Source organism: Sapajus apella, unplaced genomic scaffold (genome assembly GCF_009761245.1).
Source record: "Sapajus apella isolate SASKATOON/1434 unplaced genomic scaffold, GSC_monkey_1.0 scaffold46, whole genome shotgun sequence".
Taxonomy (NCBI): Eukaryota; Metazoa; Chordata; class Mammalia; order Primates; family Cebidae; genus Sapajus; species Sapajus apella.
This window is the reverse complement of record NW_022436986.1, coordinates 19988037-20007909: the sequence shown is the minus strand read 5'-3', so window position 1 is coordinate 20007909 and position 19873 is coordinate 19988037. Positions and strand designations below refer to the sequence as shown.

The 19873-nt window shown below is 49.6% G+C and overlaps 1 protein-coding gene across 15 annotated transcripts in view; it reads right to left on the bottom strand.

The window, feature by feature from the left end:
* Positions 1-19873, bottom strand: part of ZNF618 (zinc finger protein 618) — a 179348-nt gene that overhangs the window by 37206 nt on the left and 122269 nt on the right. For 7 of the 15 annotated variants that reach the window (XM_032240453.1, XM_032240457.1, XM_032240454.1 and 4 more), the window contains 7 exons: positions 16792-16869; positions 16246-16284; positions 10689-10778; positions 9758-9793; positions 9583-9660; positions 2640-2699; positions 2026-2115 (listed from right to left, as the gene is read on the bottom strand). In XM_032240453.1, the coding sequence (XP_032096344.1) occupies positions 2026-2115; positions 2640-2699; positions 9583-9660; positions 9758-9793; positions 10689-10778; positions 16246-16284; positions 16792-16869 (471 nt within the window). The remainder of the gene's footprint in view (positions 1-2025; positions 2116-2639; positions 2700-9582; positions 9661-9757; positions 9794-10688; positions 10779-16245; positions 16285-16791; positions 16870-19873) is intronic. The other 8 variants (XM_032240458.1, XM_032240460.1, XM_032240467.1 and 5 more) reach the window with 2 other exon arrangements.

The window sequence follows — 19873 nt, the reverse complement described above, 5'->3', positions numbered from 1 at the left end:
AACAGAGAGATTCATTCAACAAGCTGATACAGAAAGAAAGGGCGTTCATAACAGAAAGCACAAGAAAATGAGGAACAGAGAAAGAAAGGCAGACAGCCCTTCAGGAGAGATGCACCAGGCTGACAGGGAAAAACTTAGGGTGCAAGAGACACACCCCTTTCTGCTGTACCACCTGACACGGGATATAGGATAGATATAGCTTCATGGTTGAATGTGAGGTGGGGAGCCTGCCTGCCAGAATTCAAGGCCAAGCTCCCCATCTTACTAACTCCATGGCCTTACTCAACTTGTTCCAGGAAGCACTGAAGATAGTCTCCAAAGGCTGAACCAAAGGTTGCAGTCTGGCCTTGTAACTAACACCTCACTGAAAGTGCATTCTGGGTAGCATCCGTTCTGGGCACCAGGCAGCAGGACAGTCGCTGCTTCACTGGAGAACACAGACATGGCTGCCCTGTACCTGCTGTGAAAAGCTGGATCCCTCGAGGGGTGCAGGCCATGGTGTTCAAGCCTCACCACAGCCCTGCTGCCTGGGCATCAGTACCACAAGTGGGTCAACTGAATGAGCTGGTGCCCACCCAGTGGAATCTCCACATCCTCTCTCCCCACACAAGATCTGGCTCTATGGTGGGTACTGAATGACCCATGCAGCCCAGGCTGGGAGGCGGAATAGGTTCTTCCAGTGAGGCCATAGCAGGTATCTCATGTCAGAGATGTCTATAACCCAGATCCTGGGCTGAAAATATCTTAAGAGCTTTCACAGATGGGCAACTGGAGCCCAGAGAAGGAGAGCAACAGGCACGAGGTCACACAGCAGTCAGGGGCAAGCTGGCATGAGAATCCCAGCCCAGTGTTTGACCTCAGGGCTGGAGTTCTTGTCCACGGGGAGACCCCTCAGCACCTGCCACTCTGCCCAGCAGGGAAGAATTCCCGGGGAAGCTACCGACACCACCCTCCAGGCTCTGACTTCTCCCTCCCTATCCGATAGCCTTGGTATTCCAACAGCAGGGCTCCAGGAGGGACTTGGGCCTTCCTAGACTATAAGTGGCTTTGAGCCCCCAGTGACCTCTCTCTCTGTTTGGACCTAACTCTTCCCATCCACAGAATGGGGAGTGGGATTCCCACAGCTCAGCTGTGAAGAACAAAAGCAGTAACACTCCCCAAAAGGCTGCTAAACATCCAGCCCTATTGCCCTGAGACTCTGCACAAGCCCTGCCCCTGTCAGACTTCGGTTTCCACACCTGCACACGAAGCGGAGGATAGTTGATGGGCCTCCCAGCTCAGATACTTGGGGATCCAAGGATGGAGTCCCCTCTAATATTCAGAAGAGGCGGAGGGAAATCAGCAAGGTAGGCTCATGGGCACCAGGAGGATGGAAGGCCAGGATGTCCCTGTGGGAAGGACCTTTAAAGCTCTTTCCTTTCCCAGTCAGAGAGGGAGATGGTGACCCAGAGACAGGATGGGGCCTGCTGCAGGTCACAGGCAGGCCTGGGACTCAGCAGGGATTGACAGCCAGGGCTTGGCTCCCAGCTCAGGGTTCCTGCCACCTCCTTAGCTTCCCACCATCAGGGGCCAAGAGGGAGCTGTCCTGTCCAGTTAACCATGCCCCTAACCTGGGCTCCTTCCTGCATCTGTTCAGACTGAAGCTGCATCATGGGGCACTGGCTTTGGGGATGGAGAGCCATAAACCTTGTGATGGGGAAGCACCTAAAGGAGGCAGGGCTGGGACCACAGCAGGACTTGGACAAGCGATGTCTACCCCCCTCCCCCAATCACGTGGGCACAGGCCTCTGAGTTCACTAAGAGAGGGCTCTGACTCTGCTCTTGCTTAAGAGGGGAGCTTCTCAGCTATTTTGGCCACTGTGAGCAGGTGGCCCTGGGTCAGATTTAGACACCTAAAAGCTGAGCCAGAACTGTGCTCACCTTACTTTCACCATTTCCTGGCCAAGCTCCAGAGGCCTGGCTAATGGCTGGCCCACTCTGTACCCGGCCCCCCAACCCCCATCCCCACCGGGAGGAGGTACTCACTGATGGGGGCATGTAAGGCCACATGCTCCTGGTAGGGAGTATAGTACTTGTACTGTTTCCCACAGAATTCACAGGTGTAATTGCCAGTTTCTGTCCAGGAAAAAGATGAAGATGTAAGAACAGGCAGCCGGCCCCGACCAAGGAGCATCAGCGTGCTCTCACCCCCCAGGATAACTCCTCCCCATTCTGGGACCACCAGCTAGAATCAATTCTGACTCTGGAGTTAGAAGGCCCCTATTCAAATCCCAGCTCAAGACACTTCGAGCTGGGTGGCCTCGGGCAAGTCTCTTAACCTCTCTGTGCCTCAGTTTTCCTATCTGTAAAAGAGGGGTCATAATAGGACCACCTTGTAGGATTGCTGTGAGGATTAAATTTAGATAGCAAGTGCTTAGAACAGTACCTGGCACATCGCTCCACCCCAACCCCGGTGCTCAGGAAATGTGCTGACCTCCAACACCAACCTCATCATGAGCCCCTTCGCAAGCCCTGCCCTCTGCAGTGGCCACACCCGGGGTCCCCTCATCTCTAGGACCTTCCCTGCCCCCAAGCACCCCCCACCCACTAGCAGCAGGGGTCACTTCTTCCTCTCAAGTCCCACCCGACTTTATCTTTACCTCTCTTTTGGCACTGCCTAACTTCTTTCTTCTTAAAAATGTCTGATGTAATATTGTTCACTGGGGGAAAATTATAAAATACTGATAAATACAAACACAAAATCAAAACTAAAGAGAAATTTCAATCATCTGTAATCCCCAAACAAACAGCAGCATCTGCCCCCCTCGGGGAGGGTGCCCTGGTCCCCACTCTTTACTCTGTCTCATCTGGGGTGTGCTGCTCTCACTGATACCACCTGTCTGGCCTCTGTGAGCCCTGAATTAGCCAGTCCTGATCAATACCCTCTTTGTAATCTGGTGTATTGAATTGACATTACTTTGTGGACATTTGCGCAATCGATATTGATCTCTACTGCATATATTGGCTGCACGGTTCTCACTGGACTTTGGAATTTGCTGAGCCAATCTCCTACACCAAGGGACACTGAGATTGTTTCAAATTTTTTTTCCTATTAAAAAAATGCTGTGACTCATGTCCTTATAGAAATTTTTACATTCACCCATTAGTTTTGCACATTATCGCAAATTAAAGGCTTTTCCACATAATCTTTGCAAGTTATTTCCTGGGGAAAAATTCAAGCGAGGGAAAGGGTATGTATTTTTAAGGCACCATCATCCCAACCAGAAAGGTGTGAAAATACCTGTGTGTGCGCACTGCAGCCAGCATTAAGTATATCACCTTCTTAATTTTGCCTATCTGATGAGAAGAAATATATTCCACTACTGATTTCCTTTTCCATTTCTTTGATTGCTATGGAAATTGATTATTTTTCATGTTTAATTAACTATCATTTTTCTTTTGTGACTTTCCTTTTGTGTTTATAGCCAGCATTTCTACAGGCATACTGACATTTATGAAATTACTAAACTCTTTGTAGATTAAGGATATCAACATTTTGTTATACACGTTAAAATTTTTTCTTAATTGGTTTATTAGTCTGTTTACAGTTTTTCTCTCCCGCTATAGAAATTTTAGTAGTTAAATAACTGTTGTAACTGGTTCATAAACATTGGAAAAGGTAAGTTATTTGCTCTTTGTAGGATTCACTGTTATTAGATAAACTGTATTAAATATATCATTTAAATTCTATACAATCTTGTCTGCTCGCTCTGTGAAAGACTAAAGATTGTGATAAAACCTTCCACTTCACTATATTTCGAAATTTATTTTGTATATTTGGGAACAATGTTGCTTGATGCATAAAGGCTCATGGGATCAAAATCTTCACTGTGAACTCAATTTAGTAACATAAAACTGTTTTCCAACAGAGTGCTTCTCAAAGTGCGGTCCCTGGACCAGCAACATCAGTATCACCTGGGAACCTGTAAGAAATGCAAATTCTTGGGACTCACCTAAGACCTACTGAAAATAAAAATTCTAGGTGTTGGGTCCAGCAATCCGTGTTTTAACAAGCCCTCCAGAAAATTCTGATGCAAGGGAAAGTTTAAGAACTCGTGCTGTAATATTTAATTATTCCATTTTATTAGTTTATCTGGCATAAATAATTTGATAATTTGTCAGATCCTGATTTCTACTTGTTTACATGTAACTAAAGACATGTCCCTGTATTTTCTCATTACTGTCATTCATTAAACAGGTACTGTGCTAAGTGCTGGTACAAAATGCTGAGCAAAAACAGGCAAAGTTCCTGCCTTCAAGGAGTTTATAGTCTAACAAAAGGAGATTGAAAAATCAGAGTCACTCAAACAAATTTAAAACTCCATCCACAGTAAGGGCTCTCAAGGAGACATATATAGTGCTCTAAAAACCTATAATAGGAAATTTGCTCTAGTTCTGGAAGTAGGAAAGAGAAGCTCAAGTGCAGAGTAAAGATAAGGAATTAACCTTGTCTCTAATAAACCATTAATAACTGGATTACTTTAAATCAACCTGACAAGCTTTGCCTTCTAATAAAGGAGATTATGCCATTTGCTTTTATTGCTATGATTGATTTGGTTTTATGAGTCTTCTTCATGCTCCACCCTTTCTGATTGCTGCCTTAATTCCTAGTTGTTTGATATATGAACTCTTTATTTTTTCATTATTCTCTGATATTCCATTATTTTCCAATATTCTCTGTTGTTATAGACAGTATATAAGATATATTTCTCTAATTGTTAATAGTCAAATGGGAAATAACATTTTAAAGTCTATCACCATTGAGAAAGGTAGTATAAACCAATGTTTCTCAAAGTTTAGCATGTAAAAGAATCATCTAGAAAGACTGTTACAACACAGATTGCAGGGATCCACCCAGGAAATTCTGATCCTATAGGTCTGGAGTAGGGCCTAAGACTATACATTTCCAATAAGCTTCCAGAAACGTTGATCTGCCGGTCTGGTGCCACAGTATGAGTACGACTGGCTTAACCTACTTTACTGTATCCCTCACCAATTCCTCCTTCCTTTTTTAAAGAAAACCCTCATTTTTAATAGTTTAAAATAATGTTCTTTCTGCAATTTTATAATCAGATTTAGAACATTTTAAACTAACTTCTACTTTATCTGGTTTTACTACTCACAATTCCTCTTATACTATGAATTTCTCACAATTGAGCCTTTAAATGCATTTTACAACTTAGTTCATCAGAGCCTATCTTCAAATAACTTTGTGAAGATGGGTATATAGAAAAAAAAAAGTATGTGTTTTAAGCCCACCCTTTTCTCTTTACACACAAACCACAATTTGTCTAGACTACAACCTTTTCCCTTCAAAACTTATCCATTATCTTCTAAGATTTAGTATTGCAGAGAAGTCTGAGTCAAGTCCACCTTGAATTCATGGATAGGTAACTTGCTTTTTCAAGCCTGGATGCCTTTGTTTCCCCTTTACAGTCACTGAGATCTATTTAGGTACAGGTCTCTTTATACCAACTCTATCTGACACGATGAGCCTATTAAATCTGCATATACAGATCTTCCTTTAGCTGAGCAAAGTTTTCTTCTACTAGATCTTAGGAGTGCTAAGTTTCTCACCACTGGTACTATAGCATCAATTATCTGAAACTGGCTGCCTGTTCTCCCTATTTAGCATATTTTCCTTTCATTATCTTCATCTGTTCAAGTTCGTTCTTCATATCACTACTTCCAATTCTGCAGATAAACTCGACTGTTTACTATACAGAATGTAGGTTTTAATTCTGTTCTTATGTTTTCTGCTTTCCTGAAATCCTTCCGTGTCTCACTCCCCTCTCTTTATCTTCTTATTCTGTTGCTTTTTCACCATACAACTTACGGGTCCTTTTTCACAGGGGTCATGCTATGGACTGAACTGTGTCCCCATCCTCAAATTTACATGTTGAAACCCTAACTCCTAATGTGATGGCATGGGGAGATGGGGCCTTTGGGAGGTAAGCAGGATTAGATGAGGTCATAAGGATGAGGCCCCCACCATGGGATTAGTGCCCTTATTAGAAGAAAGGCCAGAAAGCACTCCGTCTCTCTCACATCATCATGTGCAGACACATGGTGGCCATGTGCAAGCCAGGAGGAGAGCCCTCAACAGAACCCAGCCATGCTGGCACCCTGATCTCAGGCCTTCCAGCTTCCAGAACTGTAAGAGATAAATTGTTTAAACCATCCAGTCTACAATATGTTATTGTGGCAGCCTAAGTGGACTGTAAGACAGGTCATATTTCCTTATCGAGAAGGCTGTCAAACAGCATGGTCTTCTAGATTTTGTGGTAGGTCATTTTCAGAGGTGTGCTCTTCTCTGAGTCATGTAAATTCTCTTTTTCTTGTTATGTGGAATTTACACAGTTCTCTCATTTTTTTTTTTTAACTTTTCAAGTTACTCTTCCTTATTCAGGCATAAAAATCAAGTAACCCATCCATGACTCCAGACTTAACTCTGTCTCGACAGACCACACAAACGAATTTTCCTTGATTCTCCCTCTGCCCATTAGCATGGAAGTTAATTCTTGGATCTGCAGATGAAGAGTGAGTTAACACATAAGGCTTCCTGGTCCAACTCTGTCTTTTCTAGCAGGATTCTCTGCGCTGTCACTGCCTGGGTTTCCTCCAACCTAAGTACCTAATTCTCTAATGTGCTCAGCTGATGCTGATGTGAAAGGTGTACTTCCCAGCACTCGCTCCTGCCAGGGTGCTTCCTCTTCGCCTGACTGCAAAGCTTTACTTGGGCAATAGGTCCCTTCAGAATACATGGCTCCTCTACTGGCTAATCCTGTTTTGGGTTCTGTGGCATTGGCCTGCTTATACAAACAGGAGCCGAAGAAGCAACATTTCTGTCTCACGAGCCAGCTCCTGAGTAGTAGCAAGGGATGGTCTCACACCACCCCAGCAATCACAGCTCCATTCAGTCCAGCTGGGAGCACGCTGGCAGTCAGATCCAGTCTGATTTTCTCAATGCAATCCTACACTCCTTATAATTTGTGATAATTCCTCCCAGGTCCTAGCGTTGGCTGTCTGTCAGACTTACAGACACACAGAACACGCTTCATCTTGTTCTGCCTCTTCCTGGGTAATTAACAAGTACCGCCTATTTAGTGCTTTGCATGCATATGTCAAGGACTACCCTAATTCTTTTACAAACATAATCTCAACTAAGCCCCGTGACAATCCTGAAAGGTGAGTTTTATTGTCATCACCCCACTTAACGAGTTAGAGAAACTATGGATTAGACAGATTAGAAAACTGGTAGGACATCATGCAGCTATTAAGTGCAGAGCTGGGAGTCTATTTGGGTTGGCTCTAAACTCTTGCCCTTCACTCTTTCTCAGTAACATGTCTCACTTACTACACCTTGGATATGAGCCAGGTGTTCGGCGAGACATCTTACGTGTGCGTGCTCCAACGGCACTGGAAAATTCAGAAACAGGCTTGTACCCAACTTATGGGACACTCACAGGGGTAAGTAGCTAGGAAGCTGGTGATGATGGCATTCAAACCCAGGCTTGATTCCAAAGCCCATCTTCCTAAAGACAATGGCATGGTTGGAAGAGCGGCAGTACACACTGGGACCACTGCCAGACCCTGGATAGATACTGAACAGGGAGGTCACAGATCTTCTGTTCCTGTCCTGCATCTGCCTACGAATGTCTGTCTTTCCTACCAGATTATGAATTCTTCTTTTTTTTCAGACTATGAATTCTTTGAATGCTGCAAATATGCCCGATTCACATCTATGTTTCCCCTGCAGCAACTAACTTCCTGTATTTGAGGGTTGAGCGTTTTGTCATATTCTTCATCTTTTTTTTGGAGATGGAATCTCACTCTGTTGCCCAGGCTGGAGTGGAGTGGTGCAACCTCGGCTCACTGACTGCAACCTCTGCCTCCTGTGTTCAAGCGATTGTCCTGCCTCAGCATCCTGAGTAGCTGGGGCTACAGGTGCGCACCACCACGCCCAGTTAATTTTAGTAGAGACAGGGTTTCACCATATTGGCCAGGCTGGTCTTGAACTTCTGACCTCAGGTGATCTGCCTGCCTTGGCCTCCCAAAGTGTTGGGATTACAGGCATGAGCCATCACACCCGGCCATATTCTTCATCTTTAAGATTATTTTAATGCTCCTATTTATCCAGTGTTTACTATGCATGTGACAAGCACTGTGCTAACCACTTTATAGACATTATCTCATCTTCAGTTTCCTGAATGCTTTCAAAAGAGTTAAGAAAAAAGCAAAGAATCATCCCATGACCACAGACAAGGGATGAGGAAGAAAAAGCATTTGGGGGAAGGGGAGGGGACCCACCCAACCCCTTCCGAGGGCTGGGACTGGGCTCTGCCCCAAAGAAAGTATCCAACTTAGCATTTCAGCTCCTCTGATTTTCCTTCACATAGATATCCTCATCTGCTTGTTCTGTTTTTGTGTATATTTTTCTAAGCTGCCTTAGATCCTTATTGGAAGGAAGCAGAGGCCATAAAGGTTTCTTCTTGCTGGGTAGCAAGTAAGGTACAGGAAACAGAGATAAACAGCAGGTGTGTCAATACCTGAATGGCTGGAAAGGACAAGTCTCACTCACTTGTCCCACCACACCTGCCCTAGGCTGGCCACCCGGACCCTCCCAATCCATCTTCCTTCTAGCAGCAAAATTGGGCTTACAAAAATGCAAACCGGATCAAGTTCCTTCTCCACTTAGTAAACTCTCTGGCTCATTTGCCTAGGGATGCTGCCTGCTGGCATTCAAGGCTCTGTAAGACTTGAGGCCATCATCGATTCTTGGGACCAGTACGGCTCTCCTGCCTTTGCATGGGATGCAGGGGCTCATGCCCTACCCTTGCCTCTACCCAAAAGCTTCCAGCACTCCCCCAGGCCCCCCATAGCTCCCTGCACACTGTGTTGGAACTAACTGTTCAATTATCTGCTGTCCCCACCCCCAAGCCCCATCTTAATTACCGAAGGGCAGGACCACACACATCCTGCTCCCTGCTATGTGCTACAACACTCAATACAAGTTTATCGAAAACAGGCCAGACAAGTGTGTGGCTCCTGCCCTCAAGGGGTTTCCTGGGACAGGGACAGAGTGTCTGCCTGTGGCTGCCCCTGAACTGCTCATTCGCTGATAGGCCCCTTCGGGTGACTATGACGTGTGATTTTCCGAGCACCTACTATGTACCAGGCACTGTGCTAACAAGTGGTTTACATCCAGGATCTCATTTAATCCCCCAACAAACCTGCGGGGAAATGTCATCCTCACTCCACAGGTGGGGAGGCTGAGGTTCAGGATGGCTAACAGACCATGAGGACGCCAAGCCTGTAAGCAGCAGCGCCAGGACTCAGCCCCAGCCTGGCTGCCTTCACTGCCCTGACCTTGACCCTGCGCTGCCTGCAGCTCCTCGAAAGCTCCAGTCCTGACTGGTGGGCACCATTGCTGCAGGTAAGGGATGCCACCCACCGCTACCCCTGCCCTAGCAGTGAGACTGAGCCCTGCTTTCCTTGGCCAGCCCCCACCCCGCCCTCAGCCCCAGAGAGAATCCCGCATACTTGGCCCGATTTTCTGGAATGGTTCCGGGGGCTCCTCCTTCACCTCGTCACTGGCCACAACACCTTGGTCGAAGGGGTCTGTGGGAGAACATATGGCCCTTAGTACCCTGGTCCCCCAGGTATCAGGAGCCCAGCTGGGGACAGGGGAGGTGATGAGCACCCACCAAGGACTTACCTGCCCGGTTCTCGGGGGCCCCTTCCACACTAAACACTGCGCCGGGGCGGGAGGCGGCAGCCGCAGAAGGAAAGAAGCAAACAGGAGCCCTGTTAGTCCCTGCTCAGAGCTGCCTCTGCTGCCGCTCCCAGCCCCTGGCCCCCTGGGATTGCCTGGAGGCCCAGAAGGGCTGCCCTGGCCACCATGGAAGCCCCCAAAAACCAGGACAACACGAGGGCACATCCGGACCAGAACACAACCTGGGCAGCAATCCCTCGTCCTCACTGGGACAGGCACCCACCCCAGCGCAGGCAGGCATTGTTTGCCTAGAACTGTTTCTGATTGCCAGCATGCCTTCAAGGGGCCAGGGCAGGAGAAGAGAGGAAGAGATTGGGAGGAGAGAAAAGAGGAGGTGAGAAAAGGGCTGGGCCAGTGGTAACAGGTGGTGGGCCTGGCTGTCACAGCTCGAGGCAGGCTGAGGGTGTGGGGCTAGACGGGGAACCCCTAAGTGCCTTCTAAGGTCACAGACCCTCTTTCTAGGATTCTTAAGATTCAAAAATGTGTTCGCTAAATGCATTGTTCTAATTTCTAATTCTCTAAGATGCTAAAAGGCCGTCATTCGTTTTTAAAAATCAGTTTAATTTCATCAGAACATGAAAATGCTCAATAGGAAACTATAACATGACTCAATATGAAATTCCAATATTCTACTGATTTTGACCTATAAAAATGGCAATTTCACTACTTAACCTAAATAGAAGTGTATGTGGAGTATGATGGGGACTTTCCCGCCCCCAGAATCCTGCAGGGCTGGTCACCCCCCTCGTGGTTCCGGCTGCTGCCTGGCCTTTTTCTGGGTAAGAGGGAGGAGGGAGGCAGGGAGGGCTGGGGGCTGTGCCTTGGAGGAAGGGCGCCTCTTAGCGTGACTCCAGGGAGTGAGGGCCTGACTCACCGTCCACTGCATGTAGGTCTCGATGCTCCTGGAAACAGCTGTAGTATTTGTACTTCTTCCCGCAGATGTCACATGTGTACCTGAAATTGTCTGCAAAGGATGAAAACACACACCTGGTTACCAGGGCAACAGTCATGTGGGGTGGGGTTTTTCTGGCCAGATCATCTCAGAAACCAAAGACGGGACTAGCCCAGTTTGGCTTCAACTGAATGACCCCAAGGAAAGTCAGTTCCTGAGCCAGTCTGTTCCCTGGCACTGCCCAAGTCTTCTGGACCATGGAAGGCCATGGCACCACCTACCCTCTGGAACGCCCAGCTTCTCCTCCCCGACATGCAGGAAGCTCTTGCCTCGGTGTTGGCCCCACCCTCTACCCCAAGCCAGCCCTGTATTGCCTCCTGGGTCCACAGGATGTAGGCTGGGCTGTCAGGGGTTCTCTGTGGAGATCCAGACCACACATCTGGTCCCACATGACTGGGAGCCCAGAATTGACTCCAAAATCAACCCTCAAACCTGCCCTAGGTGAGCTGAGTTCCTGAGGGCCTGATTCTTAAATGGCCTGGCACACCCTTCACAGAAGTGCAATCCCTGCAGCACCGAAGCCCAGGTGCTACCAGGAGCAAGACAGCAGGTCTGGCTCTTCCTCCGCATCTCCTCAATTCTTGCAGCAGAAGGAAGAAGCAGTCTCTCATTTTACACACGAGGAAACTGAGGATTAGAAGGGACTTGCCCCAAAGGCACAGCTGGGAGGGCCTGTGATGAGCGGCTTTGGGCACCACACCCAGGGCTCCTGGCCTCTTCATGCTCACACCCTCTATCACCTCTTCCCTGTGAGTCTGGGCTAGACCTGGTAACTGACTTCTAATGGACAGAATGCAGTAAACATGATGGAGTATCACTTCTGAGGGTAGCTTGCAAAAGATCATGACTTCTGTCTCAAGCATACCTTCTCTCTCCAGCTCACACCTGCTGGCTGCTGGCTTGTGAACTGCCCCATGAGAGACCCAGGTGACCAGGAGCTGAGGGCAGCCTCTGGTGAACAGCCAATGAGGTCCTCAGTCTAAGGCCCTGGGGAGGACAGAACTCTAGTAGGGTTGTAAACCCTGCTTAAAAACCGTGTGAGTGAGTTTAAAAGCAGCTCTTGGCCAGGCGAAGTGGCTGACACCTGTAATCCCAGCACTTTGGGAGGCTGAGGCAGGCGGATCACGAGGTCAAGGGATAGGGGCCAACATGGTAAAACCCTGTCTCTACTAAAAATACAAAAATTAGCTGGGTATGGTGGTGCATGCCTGTAGTCCCAGCTACTCGGGAGGCTGAGGTAAGGAAAATCGCTTGAACCGAGGAGGCAGAGGTTGCAGTGAGCTGAGATCACCCCACTGTACTCCAGCCTTGGCAACAAGAGCGAGACTCTGTCTCAAAAAAATAAAAAAAGCAGTTCTTTCCCTGATCGAACCTTGAGATGAGACCCCAGCCCTGGCCAAGTCCTTGCCTGCAGCCAGGGAGAGACCCAGTGCCACAGGACCCAGCAAAACCATATCCAAATTCTTGACCCTGGAAACTGAGAGATAATCAATGCTTGCTGTTTTCAGTCATTAAGTTTTAGGGACATCTGCTACACAGCAATAGGCAACTAACAAGGGGTAAGAGTTTGGATGATCCTCCAGGTCTACCCAACATCTGAGGCTGGACACAGGACATGACCCCCTCCACAACGGCACACTCTAACGTTTGCACTGGCGCAGACCTCACCTGTGTGTTGCTTGGGATGATGCAGGGCCTATCAATCACATCTCCCCAGGCGCAAGAACACTTGGTGGTCTGCTCAAGGCTGGACAGAGGGGAAAGGGAGACCTAGGACTCAAATACTCACTAACTCCCAGCTAAGGCTGGATCAGGGCATGTGGCCCTTTTCTGTCTGAATAAGCTGCACATCAGTTCTGGGCTGGGGTACCTGTCTCCTGGTCCCTCTCCTGTCCCTCAGAACCCAAATACAGGATCTGATGCAATGCTCTACCACAAGGTTACACCACCAGCTAATTCTGTGGGAAGGTTTCTGGCCCTACGTTCTGAACTTGGGGCACAAACGGCATTAGCCACCTCTCCCTCCCACCACCCCCCTTCACCTCTTCCATTGCAATGGTATTCTCTGAAAATGCCTTACAGATGCCAGAGCCTCAGACACAAACTGGTCCCTGAGCAAGAAGCCACAGGAGCCTTGGAGACATTCTGACGATGCTGGGTGCCAAAATCATCCAAGAAAGAGGTGGCGGGGTATGGGGCAGGAGAGTCTGGTCCTAATTCCTTGTTTTTCCCCCTAACTGGGGGAGCTGGGAAAGGAATGTAGATGAGCTGATTCCTGGGGCCTCCCCCAGGCTGGTGGTTCCAGGATTCTATGCCTGGCCCAGGCTTTAATCCTTTCATGTGGCCAGCCATCAACATAGACAACTTCCCCATCAGGTCCCGTCCAGACCATGGTCCCCAGTCTCCGCTTTGCAACTCTGCCTTCTGTGTAGGACTCCTGCTCAGTCACAGAGACGGAGAAGTCAAGGCCACCTGGGGTCTGGTTCCAGACTGGGCTTTGCCCTGATTTTCCTCTCCTAAGCTGACAAGTGCTGCCCGCCATCTGCTACCACCTGCCCACTTGCTTGTCTTTACCCACACAGCCTCCTGGCCAGCTGGGCCTGACCCCTTGCTTCAGGACCACATCTATTACCTCCAATAAAATGCAAACCCCCAAGTTTCTGCTGCTGAGAATACCCCCACCCTGCTCCCACATCCTGACATCTCTTTGACATGGATGGGGAGCCTGTTCCCACGTCTTCTGCAGGCAAGAATTGATTAGGGCAAGAGGGTTATTCTTAGAGAGCAGAACAGAATCTTTTTTTTTTTGTCAGTGAAAACACATTTTCAGAACCAGTCCATTTTCAGACATGAAAGCTCGGTGTTTTTCGGAATGCCGCTGTGGTTCCGCTCAGGGAGGCAGGCTCTGGAATCAGGCTGCCTAATCAAACCCAACTGCACCACTTACAAGGGCGACAGACCTCAGACATGCTGCCTAACCTGTGCACCTCCATTTCCTCATCTGTAAAATGGGAATGAGAGGTTCTCCGTTTCCCAGAATTAGAACAAAGAATAAAGGAACACAATGCCTAACACCCAATAAATACCTGTCAAATGTTACCTAATTTAGTCACAAGCATTAATGTGACGTAGCATGAGGGACTAATCTTTTATTCCTTAGTGGACAGATGGGTGAGTGAATATATCTTTATGCTTCTATGTAAGACTGCACTATTTTCCTAGCAAATAAATGAAAAGTCCTAGAACTGTTAATAGAATGTGCAAGGCTCATTTCTAGGCCCACCTCCACTACTGACAAGCTGCATGACTCCCTCTCTCTGGGACTTAGTGTCCTCATCTGCAAAAGGGGTGGGCTGCACTAGTCTCAGCTGGGCCCTTGTGGCTCCATGACTTCACGGCCAGGCCCCTGTAAAGCAGAGGCCAGGCGTTCCAAGCAGGCGCTGCCGGCCTGGGTCAGGGCGGGGGTGCAGGACTGAGAATAAAATAGCTCGCGATGGCCGTGGGGAGGAAACTCCACAGGGAGGAAGGGAAAAGTGATGGAAAGTCTAAAAATACCCCTGGCTCCAGAGCCCTCAGCAACCAGCAAGCCCGTGGACAACGGAAGCCAGACGGAACACAGCCGATCACGGAGGGGCTGCTGGAGAGGCCAGGGGCCCAGAATAGCTAAGGAAGGAAAGATAAATAGGGAAGTTCTTTAAATGTGTGGCTGACCGCAGTCAGACCATGGGAGCCGGAAAAGAATGGAGCTATTGAGGGAGATGGGAGCCAAGGGGCAGGCTGGGGCTGGGGCTGGGGCTGGGGCAGGAAGGGCGGGGTTGGAGAGGGAGGGCTGGCTCCCACCTCCTCCCAGCTGGAGTCCTGTGGCAGGTGTCTAGCCGACCTGAGTCTCAGATTCCTGTCCAGAACATGCCGGCCTCTCCTTTGGCATAAGAATCCAAACGGGGTGGACGGGAAAGTGCCTCAGAAGAAACGCTGTCAGGACCCAGGCCAGTGAAAATCCTTTCTCAGCCATCGGCACCTCTTCAAACTGCTCTGGTTTGGGGTTCTGTTGGGCGGGGGGTGGTGATGTTTATTTATTATGTTAAAAATCTTTTTTTATGATGGTGTGGTGTAACAAGCCCGTAGAACGGGGACTGGCACGCTACAGTCTGCGGGCCAAATCCTGCCCACCATCTGTTTTGGTAAGGAATTCATTTACATATTATCTCTGTTCCTGGCATGTTCCCACTACAAGGGCAGGGCTGAATACTTGTGACGGAGACGTCTGGCCTATAAAGTCTAAAATACTTACCATCTGGCCCTCTACAGAAAAATCTTGCTAACCCCTGGTATAGAAAAGTATACACATCGTAAGTGTACAGCTTGTTCAATTTCCACAAACTGAACACACCCATGTAACCCGCACCCAGCTCAAGAAACAGAACCCAGAAGCCCCCTCTCCAGGGGAGCCGCTCTTCTGACTTCTACCGGCAATAATTAGTTTTAGCGCTTTCGCCCTTTCTCTAGGTAGAGTCTTCCAGGATGAACTCTGTTTGCGCCTGGCCTCTTTTGCTCACCATTGTGAGTTATCCATGTTGCTGTGTGTAGCTATAAATTGTTCATTCTCACTAACACACAGTAGTCCTTTCTGTTACTAGACTTACTTATCCATTCAATGAGCACTGGGCATTTGGGGATTTCTAGTTTGGAACTGTTAGGAACAGTGTGCTAAGAACATTCTAGTTTGCATCTTTCAGCAGATATGCACACATTTCTGTTGGCGACATACCGACAGGTGGAACTGTGACTTCTGAAGCTTTGTATTATTGGGTGGGGTGATTCCATCCTAGCCTACACCTCACTGGCTGCTCGCTTACCAGGTGCTTGGTGTCTAGAACTGGAGGGAAGGTAAGCAGGGCCTGTGAGCAGCCGTGGTGTCAAAGATGTTAAGGCCCTGGGCCACCCCAGGTGCTGGGATATGGCACCCCAGGGCAAGTCACCAATAAGCAATTAGTGCCCCGGACTATGGGGGCTCAGGAGAAAACGCTCCAAAGCAGCGTGTCCCAAAAGTCAGCAACGGAGCCCCAAAGTCATGAGTCAGAGTCAAAAGAACATCAGGAACTGCAAACCCCACGCTTCCAGGGGAGCTGCAGGGCCGCATCTGCCAAAGAGGGGCTGGAAACACCCAAAAGAAAGAAACCTGCTCACCTTAGTGAAACTCAAGGTCTCTCCAAGCTACTTGGCCGGAGAAATCGTCATGGATAGAACGCCCACTAACCTTCTCAGAAGGAGCTTGCTACAGAGCACACTTTGGGCATAGCTGCTCTGAGGCTCCGTGTTGCGGTTTTGTAAGGATAGTCCGGCCCCAAAGCTTGAACCCCAGAACTGTGTCTCTCCGAGGCCACCTGGAGCAGTTCTGGGGGAGGGAACGAGCATCTCCTCTGCCTCCCACCCCAAGCCCTTGCCCCTCAGCAGCCCACGAGGAGGAAAAGGTACTCACTGCTTTGGGAGGCTCCCTCCCCTGAGGTGGCTTCGGTGTCTGCAAAGAGAGAGAGAGTAATGGGGGTGAGCCTACCGGCCCAGTGATAGGGCCAGTGCCAAGCGCAAAAGAACAGGGAAGCCACAGGGGAAGAGCTCACAGTCCTGCCCTGGGCCCCTGATGTCAGCCTCTCCTCCCTGCCTGCCAGGCTCCAGCAGGAACAGACGCCATCCCTCCTGTCCCCGATTCCCACGCTTGTCATGAGGAACACAAGCACTGACCCCAGCACGTGCCCTGTGGGGACCACTGAGCCAAACAGTGATGAGCTATCCTGGGAGGCGTGAGGCCCGAGGGAAGCAGGTATGTCCTTTGGAGTCCTCCTCCCACATCCGTGCTATCCCGCATCAGGGGGCCTCCCTTCTGCCTGGCACCCTGCCCTACTGATGACAGTGGGAGGAGAATGGGAAAGGCTGGAGCTCTCAGGGCCTCTGGGGTCACCCACAAGGGGCCCAAGTGGGAAACAGACAGGCAGTGGGAGGTGTGGCTGTGCCCCAGCAATCCTCTCACCTCGGTGTGCCCGCACGTGGGTCTGGAAGCAGTTGTAATATTTGTACTTCTTGCCACAGATTCCACATTCGTAAGACCCTGGAAAACAGAAGAAGAAAAAACTTGTCACCCAACCTCTGTGACCGCAAGTTCCCAGGACCCACAGGCGATGCCTCCAAGTGTGGCTGACTCTGAGTCCTGGGGTGGAGAGGGTCCCTAGCAAGGAGGCAGCACTGAGCTAGAAGTCAGGAGGCCTGCATCTAGACCCAGGTTTGCCTCCCATTCTCTGAGTGACCTTGGGCATGGCAACCCCACCATCTCTGGGCCTCAGTTTCCAAATATGTAAGATGGAGAAGGTAACTTCTTTAGCTAACTGTCAGCCTTATACCTTGAGGGGAGAAAGAAGATTAATGTAGAAGTGCTCTGAAAGGAATAAATTGCATCCACATAAGGAAATCATTATTTAAATGTATTATAATAATTTCTAGTGACCCCTTTTCCTTGCTGGGATGGGACAGAGATTAAGACAGAGTGAAATGGACACACCTGGGTCCCTGTCCCTGTGCTGTCACTTACCAGCAGCATGACCTTGGTAACTTTTTTTTTGAGACAGAGTCTCACTCTGTCTCCCAGGCTGGAGTGCAGTGGCATAATCTTGACTCGCTGCAACCTCCGTCTCCTGGGTTCAAGTGATTCTCCTGCCTCAGCCTCTCGAGTAGCTGGGATTACAGGCGCCAGCTACCATACCCAGCTAATTTTTACATTTTTAATAGAGACAGGGTTTCACCATGTTGGCCAGGCTGGTCTCAAACTCCTCATCTCAGGTGATCCGCCCGCCTCAGCCTCCCAAAGTGCTGGGATTACAGGCATTAGCCACCGCACCTGGCCTGACCTTGGTAATTCCGTTAGATGCACTAAGCCTCACTCTGCTGATCTGCAGAATGGGACCACATGCACCTACCTCATAGGGGTGGCCCTACACTCCCTGTAGGAAGTTCCCAGCCCCACTACAGACATGCTCAGCAAGAAGAGGACCCCCCATACCTGCTGAAGAGTTATCTTGTTCCCTTAGACACACAGACACCGACGTGGTGTAAATGCCTGCCTCTAGCCCTTTCAGCTCCTTGCCAGGCCCTTCTCTCAAGAGCAGGGAGACTGAACTGGCCGAGCTCCTAGTGGGCACTACAGGGAGGTTAAAGGAAGAACCTACCCATGCAGAGGCCAGAGCAAAGGCTTATGGTAGGAGGCCAAGAACAGCCCCTCAGATCCAGCCTGGCAGGGGCTCCAGGGGCAGAGTCCCTGCCTGCTCCCCATCAAAACCTGATGCCACCTGGGCCCATGGCTTGCCCTTCCTAACAGAAGGGCCAGGGAGTGTGGACAAATGCAGAGGCCTCAGCCCACTCCAGGCTTTGCAATCTAGAGTGGCTGGGGTTAAGAACCCCAGGGAATTCTGGTACCCAGCATCTGGGGATGGGAGAGGCAGAGCTGGGCTAAGAGTCTTCACTCTGCCATTTACTGGCTGGGCCTCAATTTCCTCGTGGGAAAAATGTGGATGATTCAAGAGTGTTGGTGTGAAGACCGAGTTTCCATGAAGAGTGTTCCCAGCACAAGACGAGACCCTCCGTGAAGGTGGAGATCATTAACTCCTACTCCCTTGGTCTTGCCTGGAAGCAGCGGCCCATTTACTGGGGGGAGATCTGAGGTAGCAGGTAAAGCTAGAAGAGCACCGATGTGGAGTCTGAAGCCTAGTTCAGCTCTGCTATCCCTTAGCTCAGGGGTCTCCAATGCTTTGGCTTCCCTGGGTCACACTGGAAGAATTGTCTTGGGCCACACATAAAATATGCTAACACTAATGATAGCTGATGAGCTTAAAAAAAAAGAAAAAAAAAAAAACACAAAAAAACCTCATAATGTTTTAAGAAAATTTAAGATTTTGTGTTGGGCCTCATTCAAAGACATCCTGGGCCACATGCAGTCGTAGGTGGTGGGTTGGACAAGCTTGCCTTATCTGTTTCATCTCAGACGCATCCTTTTACCTGTCCAAACCTCCATTTCCCCCCTGGCAAAATTGGCCTCTGATTTCTACATTTCATGACTGAAGTCCGTATCTGATAACCAGGTTCATCCTGTGAGTCGGCTGGCACACCATAGGTGCTGAGGAACAGGAGCCGGGGCCACTGGTACTACTGTGGGTCACTCTAGGGGCCGCTGTCATCCTAACACCAATGTGGGATTTACTAGCCTGTTATTTAGTGGTCTGCATGTGGATTACCCTTGTCACACAGGGAAAAATACAATCATGTGGAGGGCAAAGATCAGATTGCATATTTCTTTGTATTTAGCCCTGTGATTGGCACACAGCGAGGGCTCCATAAATCCATGGTATCTTGCTGTTGTACTCATCTGTCACTGAGTAATAATGCCTCCAACTCTCTGCTACTGCCTCCACCCACTCTTCAGCAGTTTCTGCCAATTCCCCTTCAACCAGTGAAGAATTTACAGAGTGCCTGCAATGTGCCGGCACTGAGGTCCCAGCAATGAGCAAGATGCATTCCCCGACCTCCGTGTAACGGGAAGCAGACGGGCCAGCTGGCATAGACAATGCAGGGTGATGGCACTAGGGCAGCAAGTGTGGGGCCTGGGGGCACAAAGGCAGGACCCTGGCCCAGCCACAGTGGGGGGCCCAAGTCAGTGGAGCGGACACTGTTTATAGCCAAGCCAAGTCCCGACTGGCAGGCCGTGGGGGGTTCACCCTAAGCTGTGGGAGAGCTGAGGGCACATGCAGCCTTGCCCACAGGTGTTACCGTACAGAGGGAATCATGGGGGGCATGATGGCTCCTCAGCCTCTCCTCGGCTGGCTCCTGACCCCTGATGCAGTGAGGCAGCATGTCTGGCACATGGAGTCTCTGGATTGAGCACCATGTGCTGGCAGGAGGGACCCTGAGCTGCCCCCTCATGCAGCCTAAAACCCAGGGCCCCTCCTGCACTTCACTCAGCCTAAGACCTAGGGCCCCGCCTGCCCTTCACTCAGCCTAAGACCCAGGGCCCCGCCTGCGCCCCACTCAGCCTAAGACCCAGGGCCCCGCCTGCCCCCCACTCAGCC